The sequence below is a fragment of the Heptranchias perlo genome, chromosome 1, assembly GCF_035084215.1.
Source record: "Heptranchias perlo isolate sHepPer1 chromosome 1, sHepPer1.hap1, whole genome shotgun sequence".
Lineage (NCBI taxonomy): Eukaryota > Metazoa > Chordata > Chondrichthyes > Hexanchiformes > Hexanchidae > Heptranchias > Heptranchias perlo.
In genome coordinates this window covers 145407230-145425067 of record NC_090325.1, presented here as the reverse complement: position 1 = coordinate 145425067, position 17838 = coordinate 145407230, and the positions used below count along the sequence as shown (strand labels likewise).

The 17838-nt window shown below is 41.3% G+C and overlaps 1 protein-coding gene across 2 annotated transcripts in view; it reads right to left on the bottom strand.

Annotated features, from left to right (window-relative positions):
• slc10a7 (solute carrier family 10 member 7) overlaps positions 1-12198 on the bottom strand; it is a 293348-nt gene extending 281150 nt beyond the window's left edge. For both annotated transcript variants that reach the window (XM_067992302.1, XM_067992308.1), the window contains exons 1-2: positions 11947-12198; positions 9839-9921 (exon numbers count right to left, since the gene is read on the bottom strand). In XM_067992302.1, the coding sequence (XP_067848403.1) occupies positions 9839-9921; positions 11947-12046 (183 nt within the window). In that variant the 5' untranslated portion in view covers positions 12047-12198. The remainder of the gene's footprint in view (positions 1-9838; positions 9922-11946) is intronic.
• Positions 12199-17838: the final 5640 nt, after the last annotated feature.

The following is a 17838-nucleotide window of genomic DNA, read 5'->3' as shown; positions in this document are numbered from 1 at the left end:
CAAAACTATCAGACATATTTTAACGTGTACAACTTTTTTTTTCAGATCTGTTCTGTCTAGAATACTCATCTTCTCAAACCCATTACATCATAAGTATAAAACACCAGAATACTGCTTTGTTACAGTCTTTTAACAGTATAACCAAGAATTTCTTCACATTTCTAATCATTCAGGCCCGGGTTAAAATGCAATCAAGAAATATAGATAACTATATTATATGACTACTCGTCCTTGTTCATGCTTTGTAAAATAAATTCATTTGTTATTATGAATTTAAAACAACATCTGATGTCACAATCTATTGCTTTCAAAAACAAGAGTGGCATCTTATGGAAGTATAAGTCTAGTTGCTAAATGTAATTACCAGATAGGTTCATTTTCTCAGGCACATTAACAAAAGCAGAACTCAAGGCAAGGATAGACACTCTCAAAAGGTATGGGATTGGGGACTCACCCATGAGAGGGATCTAAGATATGACAGACATATTAATCTATGATAAGGAGGGTAGAAAAGGCCCAAAACATAACCATTTGCTGATTCTAATTCTCCGTTAGTGATGTTTTTAGTTTCACAATATGTTAAGGATATCATCTCAATATTTGCCATAATTGAAAATAATAAAATTGAGATGTGCAGTGACCCTTTTTGCAAACCATTTTCACCAATCCCACATATCCCTACACAACAGTGATTGCACTTCAAAAGTAAACGGCTGGTTCTAAGCATTTTGGGATATTCTGAGGGCATGATAAGGCACTATATAAATGCAAGTTCTTTCTCTTGATTAATTCCCCAGCCCTCTTGAATAATCAAAGCTCTGGGAAGACAATAAATTCAAGCCCCAAGAAGAGAATAATGCTGTGTGAAGAAAAAATTTTTGAGGCATTTCTCACAATGACTATGTAAGTTTAGTGGCTTTTCCCCCAGTATTATGGATTAATTATTACACATTTGTATCCAGGTTTGTGAGGAAACCTTATAGCTGACTCAAGGGCTTGAAAAAATTGTTGAATCATTTGACTGGCCAGTTTTGTGGTACTTGGTTTGATTTGCTGTTTCTGGCTCTTGATTCATTGGGCCGGATATTCCTGTGAAAATAATGGCGAGGCTAACAGGGCTCACCATTATTTCTGTGCAAATGATAGAGCAACTTCGGCGACCGGACATGCGCAGTTAAACGCAGAAATCCGGAAGTTGCTGTACCATGTGCCCTGCTCCTCCGTAAGCTTTGTGAGAACAACATCTCGCCGACTGGCTCCCCATTCAAATGAATGGAACAACTGAAGTTCCTGCACTAACCTGATGAATACGAACTAATATCGCCAAAAAAAGGTACATCAAGTCATTTCAAGTCGAAGCACCCTTTTAATGGCATGGTATGCCTTAATGACTGCCAGACCACCTCTCTGGCACTGAAAATTAACTTTTACAAGTTTCGTTCCTTCACATTTTAATGATATTGGACATTTTTTTTTTAAAAGTTTTTTTTTACTTTTTGTTTCTGTCTCTTTTATCTCTGTCTCTTAATTCAATATTTTTTACCCTCTCTTTATTTTGCTGTCTGTACCCGATTTGACATTGAATTCACTATTCCAAATTATACTTCCTGGTTCTGACTGCGCTGCTCATTAACAATGCTTCAATCTGATTGGTTATGGGGATATACAGTTGCTTGCCCTGTTCACACAGGTCCCAGATGCCCTGTAGAGGGCGCCACGTTGGATTGAGTGCCCAATAAGAGGAAATGAACGTGCAAAAGCCCATGAAAAGTCTATGGGCAAGTGCAAGTCTAACGAACTGTGGGCACTGTTCCTTCACCACTCACAGGAAAATCCAGCCCATTATGTTTCCTGCAACGTCTGCTGACTGATTTTTAATTGGTTCAAATATCCCTGCGATGAAATGCAAAACAGCAAAGTTAACTTAATAGATAGGTTTTGCTGGTTGCCTGCAAAAGTTGAGAGAGGAGCCAAGATACTTTGAATAAACACAGACTGATTTGTTCAGTTAAGGGTACAACAGTCAATTATTTCTGAATGTGGTCAACAGTTATTCAAAGCCAAAAAATCTCTCACTGTTTTCAAGGACGTTTAAGGAGTGATAGCTGATCAAATCTAAGTCGGCTTAAATTTGCAAAAGATACAATTCAAACTATACAGCTCCCACAGTGCTTAAAAATACAAGAAATGAAATGTTACGTGTATAAAAGATAGACAAAGAATTAGAGTCAATTCATATAACTGCCAAAGACAAAGCAAAAGAACAAAAATAACAAGTAGAGCTGCTGAGAGATCAACAGCAAGAATGACTAGGGTTGCCAATTCTCCTGGATTGCCCGGGAGTCTCCTGGAATGGGGCATGGGTCTCCCGGGCACTGCTGCTAGCAGCAACTGAATTTTTGATGAGTTTGTACATCACCAGTGAGATTTTTCTTTTATGACCATGAAAATTAACCAAAAATGGCACAATTTAAAAGAACAGCCCTAGTGATACAAATTAGTTGTGGCGGCACTCTGCGCTACAAACTGGTAGGATGCAAATTTGTGCCCACAACTAATTACATAGTGAGTTAAGAAAATATCAGCCATGTGTTCGTGGAGACAACTGAACAGAGGGCAAACACTTCTCCATGGGAGGGGGATTGGAAAAATTAAGAGTGGGCAACAGGGAAAAAAAAGTAATCAACAGCTATTTTCACATATATCCTAGCAGCTGGTTTTACAGCAGTATTGGCACAGACTTGAAAGTGCATCACCCTTTATTAGAGCATCCACACAACATAGAAAGACCCGACAAATAGAAAGAACAAGCTTGCATTTATATAACCCCTTTCACATCCTCAGGATGCCCCAAAACGCTTCACAGCCAATGAAGTACTTTTGAAGTGTAGCCATTGTTGTAATGTAGGCAAACTTTGAAGCCAATTTGCACATAGCAAGGTCTCACAAACAGCAATGAGACAAGTGACCGTATAATCTGATTTAGTTGGATGTGGGATAAATGTTGGCCAGAGCATCAGGAGAACTCCCCTACTCTTCTTCGAATTGTCTCACGAGATCTTTTATGTCCACCTGAGAGAGCAGATGGGACCTCAATTTAACGTTTCATCTAAAAGACACCAAATGGGCACTTTTGGGATTTGAATGCAGCAGTGTCTCAGTATTGCAGTGAAGTGTAAGCCTAGATTATCTGCTCGAGTTTCTGGAATGGGGCGTGAACCCACAACCTTCTGACTGAGAGGCAAGTGTGCTACCTCTTAGCCAAGGCTGACATCTTGAGGAAACCTTAATAAAGAGGGAGAAAATAGAAAATAAGAGTAAACTAGCAAGAAATATAAAACAAATTGTAAGAGCTTCTACAAGTGTGTAACAAAGAGAGTAGCGAAAGTAAACTTGTGTCCCTTAGAGGCTGAGACAGGAGAAATTATAATGGGGAATAAGGAAATGGCAGAGACGTTAAACAAATATTTTGTATCTGTCTTCACAGTAGAAGACACAAAACACATACCAGAAATAGTGGGGAATCAAGGGTCTAATGAGAATGAGGAACTTAAAGTAATTATTAGTAAAGAAAAACTACTGAAGAAATTAATGGGACTAAAAGCCGACAAATCCCCTGGACCTGATGGCCTTCATCCGAGGGTTCTAAAAGAGGTGGCTGCAGAGATAGTGGATGCATTGGTTGTGATCTTCCAAAATTCCCTAGAATCTAGAACGGTCCCCGTGGATTGGAAGGCAGCAAACGTAACACCGCTATTCAAAAAAGGAGGGAGAGAAAACAGGGAACTGCCAGTTAGCCTGACATCAGTAGTCGGGAAAATGCTGGAATCCATTATTAAGGACATGGTAACAGGGCACTTAGAAAATCACAATATGATTAGGCAGAATCAACATGGTTTTATGAAAGGGAAATCATAGTTGACAAATCTATTAGAGTTTTTTTTGAGGATGTAATCAGAGGATGTAGATAAAGGGGAACCAGTGGATGTAGTATATTTGGATTTTCAAAAAGGCATTCGATAACGTGCCAAACAAAAGGTTGTTACACAAGATATGGGCTTATGGGGTTGGGGTAATATATTAGCATGGATAGAGGATTGGTCAATGAACAGAAAACAGAGAGTAGGAATAAACGGGTCATTTTCAGGTTGGGAGGCTGTAACTAGTGCGGTGCCGCAAGGATCAGTGCTTGGGCCTCAGCTACTGACAATCTATATTAATGACTTAGATGAAGGGACCAAGTTTGCTGACAATACAAAGCTAGGTGGGAAAATAAGCTGTGAGGAGGACACAAAGAGTCTGCAAAGGGATATAGACAGGTTAAGTGACTGAGCAAGAAGGTGACAGGTGGAGTATGATGTGGGGAAATGTGAGGTTATTCACTTTGGTAGGAAGAATAGAAAAGCAGAATATTTTTAAAATGGTGAAAAACTGTTAAATATTGGTGTTCAGAGGGATTTGGGTGTCCTTGTACAAGAAACACATTAACATGCAGGTACAGCAAGTAATTAGGAAGGCAAATTGTATGTTGGCCTTTACTGCAAGGGGGTTCGAGTACAAGAGTAAGGAAGTCTTGCTGCAATTGTACAGGGCTTTGGTGAGACCACACGTGGAGTACTGTGTACAGTTTTGGTCTCCTCACCTAAGGAAGGATATACTTGCCTTCGAAGTGGTGCAACAAGGGTTCACTAGATTGTCCTATGAAGAGAGATTGAGTCGAACGGGCCTGTACTCTCTGGAGTTTAGAAGAATGAGAGGTGATCTCATTGAAACATGTAAGATTCTAAGAGGGCTTGACAGGGTAGATGCTGAGAGGCTGTTTCCCCTGGCTGGAGAGTCTAGAACTAGGGGGCGTAGTTTTAGGATAAGGGGTTGGCCATTTAGAACTGAGATGAGAAGAAATTGCTTCACTCAGAGGGAGTTATGAATCTTTGGAATTCTCTACCCCAGAGGGCTATGGCTGCTCAGTCATTGAGTATATTCAAGGCTGAGATTGATACATTTTTGGACTCTAGGGGAATCAAGGGACTAGGGGATCGGGCTGGAAAGTGGAGTTGAGGTCGAAGATCAGCTATGATCTTACTGAATGGCGGAGCAGGCTCGGCGGGGGCGGGGGGGAAGGGGGTGGTCGTATGGCCTACTCTTGCTCCTATTTCTTATGTTCTTATAATCATCCTCAACAAGAAAAAAGAATTGATAAAACTATTATTGCAATAAATCCTTGAAAATATGCTACTCCCCAAAAAATTGATTTTACTATCTATTAAATGGGTTCCTATTTTTAAAAGACAAAAAAGTTTCCCAACTTAAAATTTTAAAATACAAGACAGTAAACTGGATATTGAGTACAGGCACAAATTCCACATTCCAATAATTGGATCCAACTAACTGCCTGCATGCAATAGAGAAGAATATAATGACTTTTTGGCTTATACAAGATACAATTAATTGAAAATGAAACACAGGCTAATAAGAACATAAGAAATAGGAGCAGAAGTAAGCCATACAGCCCCTCGAGCCTGCTCCGTCATTCAATAAGATTACGGCTGATCTTCAACCTCAACTCCACTTTCTGCCCAATCCCCATATCCCTGGATTCCCCTAGAGTCCAAAAATCTATCTATCTCAGCCTTGAATATATTCAATGACTGAGCATCCACAGCTCTCTGAGATGGAGAATTCCAAAGATTCATAACCCTCTGAGTGAAGAATTTCCTCCCCATCTCAGTCTTAAATGGCTAACCCCTTATTCTGTGACTATGCCCCCTAGTTCTAGACTCTCCAGCCAAGGGAAACAATCTCTCAGCAGCTACCCTGTCAAGCCCCCTCATAATTTTAAATGTTTCAATGAGATCACCTCTCATTCTTCTAAACTCCAGAGAATACAGGCACATTCTACTCAACCTCTCTTTATAGGACAACCCTTTCATCCCAGGAATTAATCAAGTGCACCTTCGTTGCAACGCCTCCAAGGCAAGTATATTCTTCCTTAGATAAGGAGACCAGAACTGTATACAGTACTCCAGGTGTGGTCGTACCAAAGCCCTGTGCAATTGTAGTAAGACTTTCTTACTCTTGTACGAGGGTCCTGAATCTAAATAAAGGAAATTACAAAAGTATGAGGTGCGAGTCGGCTATGATAGATTGGGGAACTTTACTAAAAGGGATGACGGTGGATAGCAATGGCTAATATTTAAAGAACATGTGCAGGAATTACAACAAATATTCATTCCTGTCTGGCGCAAAAATAAAACAGGAAACCGTAGCTTAAATAAGAAATTAGGGCTAGTATTAGATCCAAAGAGGAGACATATAAAATTGCCAGAAAAAGCCGCAAACCTGAGGATTGGGAGCAGTTCAGAATTCAGCAAAGGAGGACAAAGAGATTGATTAAGAGGGCAAAAATAGAGTATGAGAGTAAACTAGCAGGGAACATAAAAGTGGACTGTAAAAGCTTCTATAAATATGTCAAGAGAAAAAGATTAGTGAAGACAAATGTAGGTCCCTTACAGTCAGAAATGGGGGAAATTATAATGGGGAACAAAGAAATGGCAGAACAATTAAATGCATACTTTGGTTCTGTCTTCACAAAGGAGGACACAAATAACCTGCCAGAAATGAGGTGGAGATGCCGGTGATGGACTGGGGTGGACAACACCAGGTTATAGTCCAACGAAGGAGAAAGCCTCCGAAAGCTTGTGATTTTCAAATAAAACTGTTGGACTATAACCTGGTGCTGCCAAAATGTCCATGGCAAGGACATCCTTCCTCAGATAAGGAGGCCAAAACTGCACACAATACTCCAGATGTGGTCTCACCAAGGCCCTGTATAACTGCAGTAAGACATCCCTGCTCCTGTACTCAAATCTTCTTGCAATGAAGGCCAACATACCATTCGCCTTCCTAACTGCTTGCTGCACCTGAATGCTCGCTTTCAGCGACTGGTGTACAAGGACACCCAGGTCTCGAGGCACCTCCCCTTTTCCCAATCTATCACCATTCAGATAATAATCTGCCTTTCTGTTTTTACAACCAAAGTGGATAACCTCACATTTATCCACGTTATACTGCATCTGCCATGTTCTTGCCCACTCACCCAACTTGTCTAAATCATATTGGAGCCTCTTTGCATCCTCCGCACAGCTCACATTCCACCTCAGCTTTGTGTCGTCTGCAAACTTGGAAATGTTACATTTAGTTCCCTCACCCAAATCATTGATATATATTGTGAATAGCTGGGGCCCAAGCACTGATCCCTGTGGTACCCCACTAGTCACTGCCTGCCACCCGGAAAAAGACCCGTTTATTCCTACTCTCTGTTTCCTGTCTGTCAGCCAATTCTCAATCCATGCCAGTATATTCCCCCCAATCCCATGTGCTTTAATTTTGTACACTAATATTTTGTGTGGGACCTTATCAAAAGCCTTCTGAAAATCCAAATACACCACATCCACTGGTTCTCCCCTATCTATTCTACTAGATACATCCTCAAAAAACTCCAGTAGATTTGTTAAGCTTGATTTCCCTTTCATAAACCCATGCTGACTTTGTCCAATCCCATTAATGCCCTCCAAGTGTTCTGTTATCACATCTTTTATAATCGACTCTAGCATTTTCCCCACTACTGATGTTAGGCTAACTGGTCTGTAATTCCCTGTTTTTTCTCTCCCTCCTTTTTTAAATAGTGGGATTACATTTGCCACCCTCCAATCTGTAGGAACTGTTCCAGAGTCTATAGGATTTTGGAAGATGATCACCAGTGCATCCACTATTTCCAGGGCCACTTCCTTTAGTACTCTGGGATGTCAGATTATCAGGCCCTGGGGATTTGTCAGCCTTTAGCCCCATTAATTTCCCTAGCACTATTTTTTCTACTAATACTGGTTTCCTTCAGTTCCTCCCTCTCACTAGACCCTTGGTTCCCTAACATTTTGGCAGCACCAGGTTATAGTCCAACAGTTTTATTTGAAAATCACAAGCTTTCGGAGGCTTTCTCCTTCGTTGGACTATAACCTGGTGTTGTCCACCCCAGTCCATCACCGGCATCTCCACCTCATTTCTGGCAGGTTATTTGTGTCCTCCTTTGTGAAGACAGAACCAAAGTATGCATTTAATTGTTCTGCCATTTCTTTGTTCCCCATTATAATTTCCCCCATTTCTGACTGTAAGGTTTACCAGACTGATTCCTGGGATGGCAGGACTGACGTATGAGGAGAGATTGGGTCGACTAGGCCTATATTCACTAGAGTTTAGAAAAATGAGAGGTGATCTCATCGAAACATATAAAATTCTAACAGGACTAGACAGACTAGATGTATGGTAGATGTTCCCGATGGCTGGGGAGTCCAGAACCAGGGGTCACAGTCTCAGGATACGGGGTATGCCATTTAGAACCGAAATGAAGAGAAATTTCTTCACTCAGAGAGTGGTGAACCTGTGGAATTCTCTACCACAGAAGGCAGTTGAGGCTAAATCATTAGATATATTCAAGAAGGGGCTAGATATATTTCTTAATGCTAAAGGGATCAAGGGATAGGGAGAAAAAGCGGGAGCAGGGTACTGAGTTAGACGATCAGCCATGATCATTTTGAATGGCAGAGCAGGCCCGAAGGGCCAAATGGCCTACTCTTGCTCCTATTTTCTATGTTTCTATGTTCTCCGACCCCCTTGCAATAAAAGCCAACATGCCATTTGCTTTCCTAATTGGTTGCTGTACCTGCATTCTAACTTTTGTGTTTCTTGTACGAGGACACCCAAGTCTCTCTGAACACCAACATTTAATAGTTCCTCACCATTTAAAAATATTCTGTTTTTCTATTCTTCCTCACATTATACACCATCTTGCCCACTCACTTAACCTGTCTAAATCCCTTTGCAGACTCTTTGTGTCCTGCTCACAGAATATTTTCCTACCTAGCTTTGTATTGTCAGCAAGCTTGGATACATCACTCTCGGTCCCTTCATCTAAGCATTAGTATAAATTATCAATAGCTGAGGCCCAAGCACTGATCCTTGTGGCAGCCCACTAGTTATAGCCTCCCAACCTGAAAATGACCCCTTTATCCCGACTCTCTATTTTCTGTCCGTTAACCAATCCTCTATCCCTGCTAATATGTTACCGCCAACCCCATGAGCCCTTATTTGTGTAACAATCTTTTAGGTGGCACCTTATCAAATGCCTTTTGAAAATCTAAATATAATACATCCACTGGTTCCCCTTTATCTACCCTGCTAGTTACATCCTCAAAAAACTCTAATAAATTTGTCAAACACAATTTCCCTTTCATAAAACCATGTTGACACTGCCTAATCATATTATGATTTTCTAAGCCCTGTTCCCACTTCCTTAATAATGGATTCCAGCATTTTCCCGACTATGGATGTCAGGCTGTAGTTCCCTATCCCACCTTTCTTGAATAGCAGAGTTACATTTGCTACCTTCCAATCTGCTGTGACCGTTCTAGAATCTAGGGAATTTTGGAAGGTCTTAACCAATGTATCCACTATCTCTGCAGTCACCTCTTTTAGAACTCTCAGATGTCGGCCTTCAGGTCCAGCCGATTTCTTGGCTTTTAGTCCCAATAGTTTCTCAAGTACTTTTACTCCGCTGATATTAATTACTTTAAATTTCTCACTGCCTTGCTTGCCTACTATTTCTGATATGCTTTTTGTGTCTTCTACTGTGAAGACAGATACAAAATATTTGTTTAATATTAGATATTGCTAGAATTTCTAAACAACAATGTTTTGGTCGTTCAGAATTAAACCAGGTTTAATTCGCCAATATTCTACAAACCTATGTTTTGATTGCACTAGTTTTGAATCATAAAAAGCTTACCTCAGTCTTTAACGAGAGTCCGCTGTTTAAAAATATAGTCGAAACAGCAACATAAGTTATAGTAATCTCTGGCCTCAACGGTCCTATATGTATTAAAAAAAACACAAAATAATTTTACTTATAAAATCTCACGTTCTTCACTTTCCCCAAAAATAGCCATTGTACAGAGTTTGTTTTACATTAGTGTTTATCTACAAATGTCACTGACTAATCTAAAAAAAGCTTTTAAAAGAGTTGACTGTTTTCTAAATGGCAAGTGATTCCATTTTTCTGTAGAATGAATTACAAAAATAACATTTTAATTGTAAAAGCACCCATATTTGAAGCGTTAAAGTTTCCCTGTAAGCAATGGGCACTTTTAGGATTTGGCAACGTTCCACAAACTCTTAAAAAAAATCAGGGTTACAACACTAGTTTTTTTTCACTTTATACTACAGTGAAAGAATGTATAAAACACACAGTATCTTTTCCTAGTATAAACTGTTAATCAAAACATCAAAATGATTCTAATATAAGTATGATTTCTATCCTGATTGAACAGAGCTTCAGCCAAAACATCAGAAATCATTTTTTAAGTAAAAAAAAGTTTCTTAGAAAATGGCTGAAATGTATGTTAAAGCCAATAAATGAACCGAACAGAAATTAACAATAAGCTACCTGTTCTCCAGTTTTGTCTTGTACTCAACTGAAGTTGCATATTAATTTTCTCAAATTTTTACAAGCATTAATCAAAATATATAACAAAATAGAAGTGCATTAGCTCTTCTGAATGTCTGTAAATACCTCATCGCATTTTCCTGTAACAGATTTAGTACTAGTCTTACCAACTAGCCAAATCTAGATTTCTAAAATGATTGCATTCTCATTCAGGACTGCTACTTTTTCAGAAAAAAAACTTAGCATAAAGCTTGGATCATCACATTTTCAAGAACAAACAAACTAGCTTGCATTTATATAGCATTTTTCCACAGTTGTCAAGACCACAATTACTTTTTGAAGCGCAGTCACTGTTACGTCAAAAAATGCAGCAGCTTATTCGCACACAATGTCCCACAAACAGCAAATGAATGAGTGACCAGATAATCTGTTCTTGAAGGTGTTGTTTAAGGGAGGAATGTTGGCCAAGACACCGAGAGAACTCACTGCTCAGTTTAGGATTCTTTTACATGTACCTGAGCAGGCAGGTGGGGCCTCAGTTTAACATCTCATCCAAAGACAGGATCTTTTAAGCTTTATATTTAGCTAATGAAAAATGATCAGAAGTCAAGAAGTATATAGAAAATCCTGGACATAGAAGAAAGCATAATAGTATTAAAAATATTAAATAAGTGGTTATTTAAGTTGGTAGTTACAGTGACTACAGTACTTCTGATAAACTGTATATTCACACCCAAACCCAACATTATTTTTTCATCTGGTCATAATTTTGATCTAAAAGAAAGAGTATGTAAGGTGAAGTTACATCCCGCACAAACATCAGCTCGATACATTTCTCAATAAAACGGGTAATGTTCATTCTAATAGTTTAATAATGACCAGATCCTGGCAGCTGTACCAAAATTAGGAAACCAATGCAATAACATTTTAGCACGTGTTACTGTGCAGAATAACCAGTATGTTTAATATATATTTTAAAATAAAACAGTGCCTTAAAAACGCTGCGTCGACGATACAAAAAGGCAGTGTTGTTAAATATGTTTCACATTTATCTCAGGAGGACATTGAAACTTAGTCATGGCATCCCTTGTAGCACAATAAAAATATAAACACCGCCATGTTGGTTGAACATAGTGTAGCTAGATATATATTTTCTCATTCATGTTTTAATACACCAATAATATAACATTGCTGTAAGCAAACACGGAAGTGAATTTGCAACGTGTCATGTGCAACGTTTGTGTAGTGTATGCACAGAGGCAAATCAAAAGCAATAGTCCCTCTACTACCAGGTATTAGAAGAGCTTCAGACGTACATATGAGAGTAAATTACTCTCTAAATTTTTTTATCCATACAGGCCTGTGCCGGTCAACGTTAGCCGTCGGACTGATGAGATGGTCAGGTTCCTCTCCCCTTGCCTTGGTTTCTATGACTGACTGTTGAAACTCACCTCCATGCACTCCCACAGAAGGCTGCAGTTTAGCGAAGGTGATCACCAGCACGATGGCCACCAGGAACCACTGCTTCCTCGCGCGCTCCAGCAGCCCCATGGCCACCCAGGCAGACTCGCCGCGGCGTAGAGATAAGAGAGCAGCCCTCTCCTGCGCGTATCTCCCACTCGGTGTTTACACGTCTGCTTGCACCTTGAGCGTACCCTCTCTCCCCCTACCACCACCCACCCACTCGCTTGCTCGACGACATCCAATTCCGGTTTCACTGCGTGACAGGCAGCAGCAGCTCGAGCGTCAGCGGGGAGAAGGGGCCGGACGGAGGAGGAGCAGCAGCAGCAGGAGGAGGAGGAGGAGGAAGGGAGGTAGGTATTTTTTTAAAAAGGCTGGAGAGGTGTTTTTCAGTTGTGAACTCTCACAGATACGGTGTAGTAGGTGTTGTTATGTGATTATTTTGTCGGCCTAACCTTCTCTGCCTTGGTTCCATTCGCCGTGTGTTTTTTTTTGAATGGAAGATTCTAACGGCCGCGGCGCTTGCGGGCTGGTCTGAGCCGGGCGGACTCCCTCCCGCACCTTCATCTACTCCAGAGGCAACAGGGTCGAGACTGCAAGAAATAAAACTCCAGCTTTAGTTGAAGTTTCTTAATGCAGCCTCTCAGGAATTTGTGTTTACTTATCACAGCGTGTCTGTCATTCGTGTGCCGCCCTCCAACGCGTTACATACATTTTTTTTAAAGTAGTGATAGGAACTAGTGATTTTTTTGTTCCATCTCTATTTCGGCGCACGTTCAATTAGGTACATTCGAGTGACCTGTATTTGTAAAATGTACATGATTTTAAAAATGTCTTAGGAGAATACATATTCTATTTAAAGGAATTTTCAGAAGTTTGGGTTATATAGAAAAACCGGGGGGGGGGGGGTGTAGGGAAATTAATGGGTAATGGTGTAGACGCTGGCTTCTCAGCCGATTTGGAATCCAGCCCAAATTGATAGACGAAAAGTTTCCTCTCTGTTAATTTCCTTCATTTTGAACAGCAAATTCATTTTAAAATATATAAGTTTAGAAAAATTTGCAATGGTACATACTTTTATGCTGTGATTTTTGGAACTGTCTTTTTAACTAATTAGAAAAATAAATGGTGCAATAAAAATATAACAAGCCCTCTACCCCATAGGACTCTTATTCTTGAATAATAATATTTGTCTTCACTGCATTGAAACGGGTTCAAAGAAAAGTGACAGGGATGATTCTGTGATTTAGGGATTTATGTACTAAGGGAAGGATTAAAAAAAACTGGAATTGTTTTCATTGGTTGGGGGGGGAAGATTTCAAGGGGTCATAATGCAAGTAATTAAAAGGAGCAGCATCAGGCGTACCTAAAAAATTAGGTGCCAACCTGGTGAAGCCACAACACAGGACTACATGCATGCTAAGCAACAGAAGCAGCATGCTATATAGACAGAGCTAAGCAATTCTCTGATCAGGTCAAAGCTCTGCAGTCCTGCCACATCCAGTTGTGAATGGTGGTGGACAATTAAACAACTAATGGGAGGAGAAGGCTCTGAAAACATCCCCATCCTCAATGAAGGCGGAGTGAGTGCAAAAGACAACCATCTTCAGCCAGAAGTGCCGAGTGGATGATCCATCTCGGCCTCCTCCCGATATCCCCATCATCTCAGAAGCCAGTCTTCAGCTAATTCGATTCACTCCACGTGATATCAAGAAACGTCTGAGTGCATAGGATAGAGCAGAGGTTATGGGCCCCAACAACATCCTGGCTGTAGTGCTGAAGACTTGTGCTCCAGAACTAGCCGCGCCTCTAGCCAAACTAGTTCCAGTACAGCTACAACACTGGCATCTACCATACAATGTGGAAAATTGCCCAGGTATGTCCTGTCCACAAAAAGCAGGACAAATCCAATCCGGCCAATTACCGTCCCGTCAGTCTACTCTCAATCATCAGCAAAGTGATGGAATGTGTCGTCGACAGTGTTATCAAGCGGCACTTACTCACCAATAACCTGCTCACCGATGCTCAGTTTGGGTTCTGCCAGGACCACTTGGCTCCAGACTTCATTACAGCCTTGGTCTAAATATGGACAAAAGAGCTGAATTCCAGAGGTGAGTTGAGAGTCACTGCTCTTGACATCAAGGCAGCATTTGACCAAGTGTGGCACCAAGGAGCCCTAGTAAAATTGAAGTCAATGGGAATCAGGAGGAAAACTCTCCAGTGGCTGGAGTCATATCTAGCACAAAAGAAGATGGTAGTGGTTGTTGGAGGCCATTCATCTCAGCCCCAGGACATTGCTGCAGGAATTCCTCAGGGCAGTGTCCTAGGCCCAACCATCTTCAGCTGCTTCATCAATGACCTTCCCTCCATCACAAGGTCATAAATGGGGATGTTCACTGATGATTGCACAGTGTTCAGTTCCATTCGCAAACCCTCAAATAATGAAACAGTCTGTGCCCGCATGCAGCAAGACCTGGACAACATCCAGGCTTGGGCTGATAAGTGGCAAGTAACATTCGTGCCAGGCAATGACCATCTCCAACAAGAGAGAGTCTAACCACCTCCCCTTGACATTCAATAGCATTACCATCGCCGAATTCCCCACCATCAACATCCTGGGGGTCACCATTGACCAGAAACCTAACTGAACCAGCCACATAAATACTGTGGCTACAAGAGCAGGTCAGAGGCTGGGTATTCTGCGGCGAGTGACTCACCTCCTGACTCCCCAAAACCTTTCCACCATCTACAAGGCACAAGTCAGGAGTGTGATGGAATACTCTCCACTTGCCTGGATGAGTGCAGCTCCATCAACACTCAAGAAGCTCGACACCATCCAGGACAAAGCAGCACGCTTGATTGGCACTCCGTCCGCCACCCTAAACGTTCACTCCCTTCACCATCGGCGCACCGTGGCTGCAGTGAGTACCATCCACAGGATGCATTGCAGCAACTCGCCAAGGCTTCTTCGACAGCACCTCCCAAACCCACGACCTCTACCACCTAGAAGGACAAGAGCAGCAGGTACATGGGAACACCACCACCTGCATGTTCCCCTCCAAGTCATGCACCATCCCGACTTGGAAATATATCGCCGTTCCTTCATCGCTGGGTCAAAATCCTGGAACTCCCTTCCTAACAGCACTGTGGGAGAACCTTCACCACGCAGACTGCAGCGGTTCAAGAAAGCGGCTCACCACCACCTTCTCAAGGGCAATTAGGGATGGGCAATAAATGCTGGCCTTGCCTGCGACACCCACATCCCACGAACGAGGGGAAAAAAATTTAAATACTAAGACATGTAGATGTAAGCAGGGTATTTAAGATTACAGAACTAACAAGCATAAGTACAAAAGTAATGGTATACACGACAAGAGATTAGGATTTTTTCTTCTAGGATAGCAGAAATGTGGGACTCCCTTTAGAAGCAGTTATTGCTTTGTTGATTAATACTTGGAAAAAAATGTGTTGATCAATATCCATTTAAGAATAAGATTGAAAGATTATAAGGATATGCTTAGACAAAATGATCAAATGCTTCTTAGAACACAATAGTTTCTAACCTGCTTGGGATCATGGAAATGTTATCTGTAAAATGTAATTAGTGAGGTTGAATTTTTTTTATTCTCAGTTCATGGGTGACACTGGCATGGTTACATTCATTGTTCGTCCTTGGTTGCTGTGAGAAAGTAGTGGAACTTAACATTTGCTTTACAACTGGGCGACTTGCTGGGTGAAGGGTCAAGCCTCAAGCACATTGTGTGGACTAGTGTCAGGTGAAGGCCAGACTAGATAGAGGTGAACAAGTTAACTGTTTACCACATACCAGCAACTTTCATTTTTATTTTTTCTGTTGCCTGCCCACATATGAACAGATTCATTGAATTCAATTTCGCAACTTGGTGGAATTTGAACTGATAACTTCCGAGATGCCAGCCCTGTACCATAACTACTACACTACCATATCTGTAAGTGTCATCAGACTGATAAAAATCGAGTTATGTTACATTATTTTTGGGAGAATCAGAGACCTTTCACAGAGTTTTCTGGTCTTAGAAGTTTTACTGGTTATTTGCATCTCTCTGGAGATTAAATAGTTTTAGTAGAGCCTAGAAGAGCAAATGGCTGTGGCAGAATGAACTAAATGCCTTTTTTTTTTAGCAGAATCCACTAACCTAACTTGCAATGATCCCTGCTGAGTTCGAATGAGTAGACTTGTTGCAGCAGTGTGTGAGCGATCACTAGAATGTTAAACTATCTTTCATTGTCTGCAGCAATTTGGTTCAGAAATCATAACTGGATCCTAATCTACATATCCCAACCCTGCTGTCCTGTGAACCTAACTTAATGAGAGCTAAATTTAGTGAAGGAAAGAAACCCGGTTCGGTGCCGATCACCCATTTGTAAAGTCTCGGGTGCAAGCTGCATTCATGGAGGTTGCTGATCGAGTGAATGCAGACTCCTCGGTCTGCCATAGTGGGAGCAAATGAGGAAAAAATGTCCAGTGGCATCAACAATACCTAGGTAAGTGTGGCCACTTTTTTTTATATAAGGCATGGACCCAATACAAATATTCATCTCCTACACCCTTGGAGAGATAAGCTACAAAGCATGCACGGAACATTGACCCTGTCTTGCAACATTCCTTCGTTCAACAGATGCCGCATGGCACAATTACAAGGAGCATGATAGTGAAAATAGTACTCACAGCACTACACAGGACACCTGCAAAAGAATACCAGTGGGAAAACACCATGCAAGCTAATGTGAGAAGGCCTAGCACAAGTAGGGAACTTGTCAGGACAATACTGTTTGGGCTGCTCAAGCACTTGCTAACATCTTCATAAATGTGCTCTGCTTACAGGGCTATGCTGCTCACAACCATTGGGAGAGAAAGAGGCAAACAGTAGGCCAGCTATGTTGAAGCAGCTGTGAGAGTTTAAGCAGATGGCTCTTTTTGGCCATAAATCTGTAGAAGGCACTGGCAAGATCAAATTTGGAGATATGATGCTACCACCCAGCAAATATCCTCTATATTTATTATGATCCTTCATTCACAACTCCCTTTCTAAATTTTACAACAGGGGCTACATTTGCAAAGCAGCTGCATGATGGGTGTAAATTTTTTATATTATTTTATCTGACCTGGAAGTTGTTGTCTGGGCATATGTTGTAAAGTTCTTCCTTTCTCTTCCCAAGATGAGGAGGACAGAGGAAGTGACTCCATGGATCCAGGCACTTTGAAGCATGTTACATCAAGCATCCTACTTGCCCCAAGCACCAGCAGATACTAATAAGTGGAGGTGATAGGAGTGGACAAAGAAAGACTTGGGGATTTTTTTGGGGGCTTCTCTCGCTCTGCTGTCATAGCTTTGGCAGAAACCCCATTTACGTGCATAAATGGAGTTTCTGCCTAAGTTATGGCGGCAGAACGAGAGAGGCCCGAGAAAATTCACCCCGTTGGTCATGCTGTGAGCCCGTGCTGTAATTCAACAATATGAGCAAGTGATTGATAGCCTACTGAGCCTGCCTTCAGACAGGAGTTAACACATAAGCAAAACTCTTTTACAGCATCCTTTAAGTCGTCCATGTGCAGCCTGCAGCAACTGGTGGTGAATGTGTAACTTCAACATCACTGTAACCATGCTGGAAGGACTTATTCAAATACAGAGTACCGTGGAACAAATGGCATCTTCATGGCCATTTGCAAGGAAGCTCCAAAGCAGGAGAGAACAAGTGCAGAACATTTGTCTCACAAGTGCTGTAACTGGCATCATTAAGACCTTGGGAAGCCGGTTACATAAGTCTGTTGCTGTCAGATTTAACAGACTCAGAGGTGTTTGGTGAGCAGTAACATTGGACTTCACCCACATCAGATATAC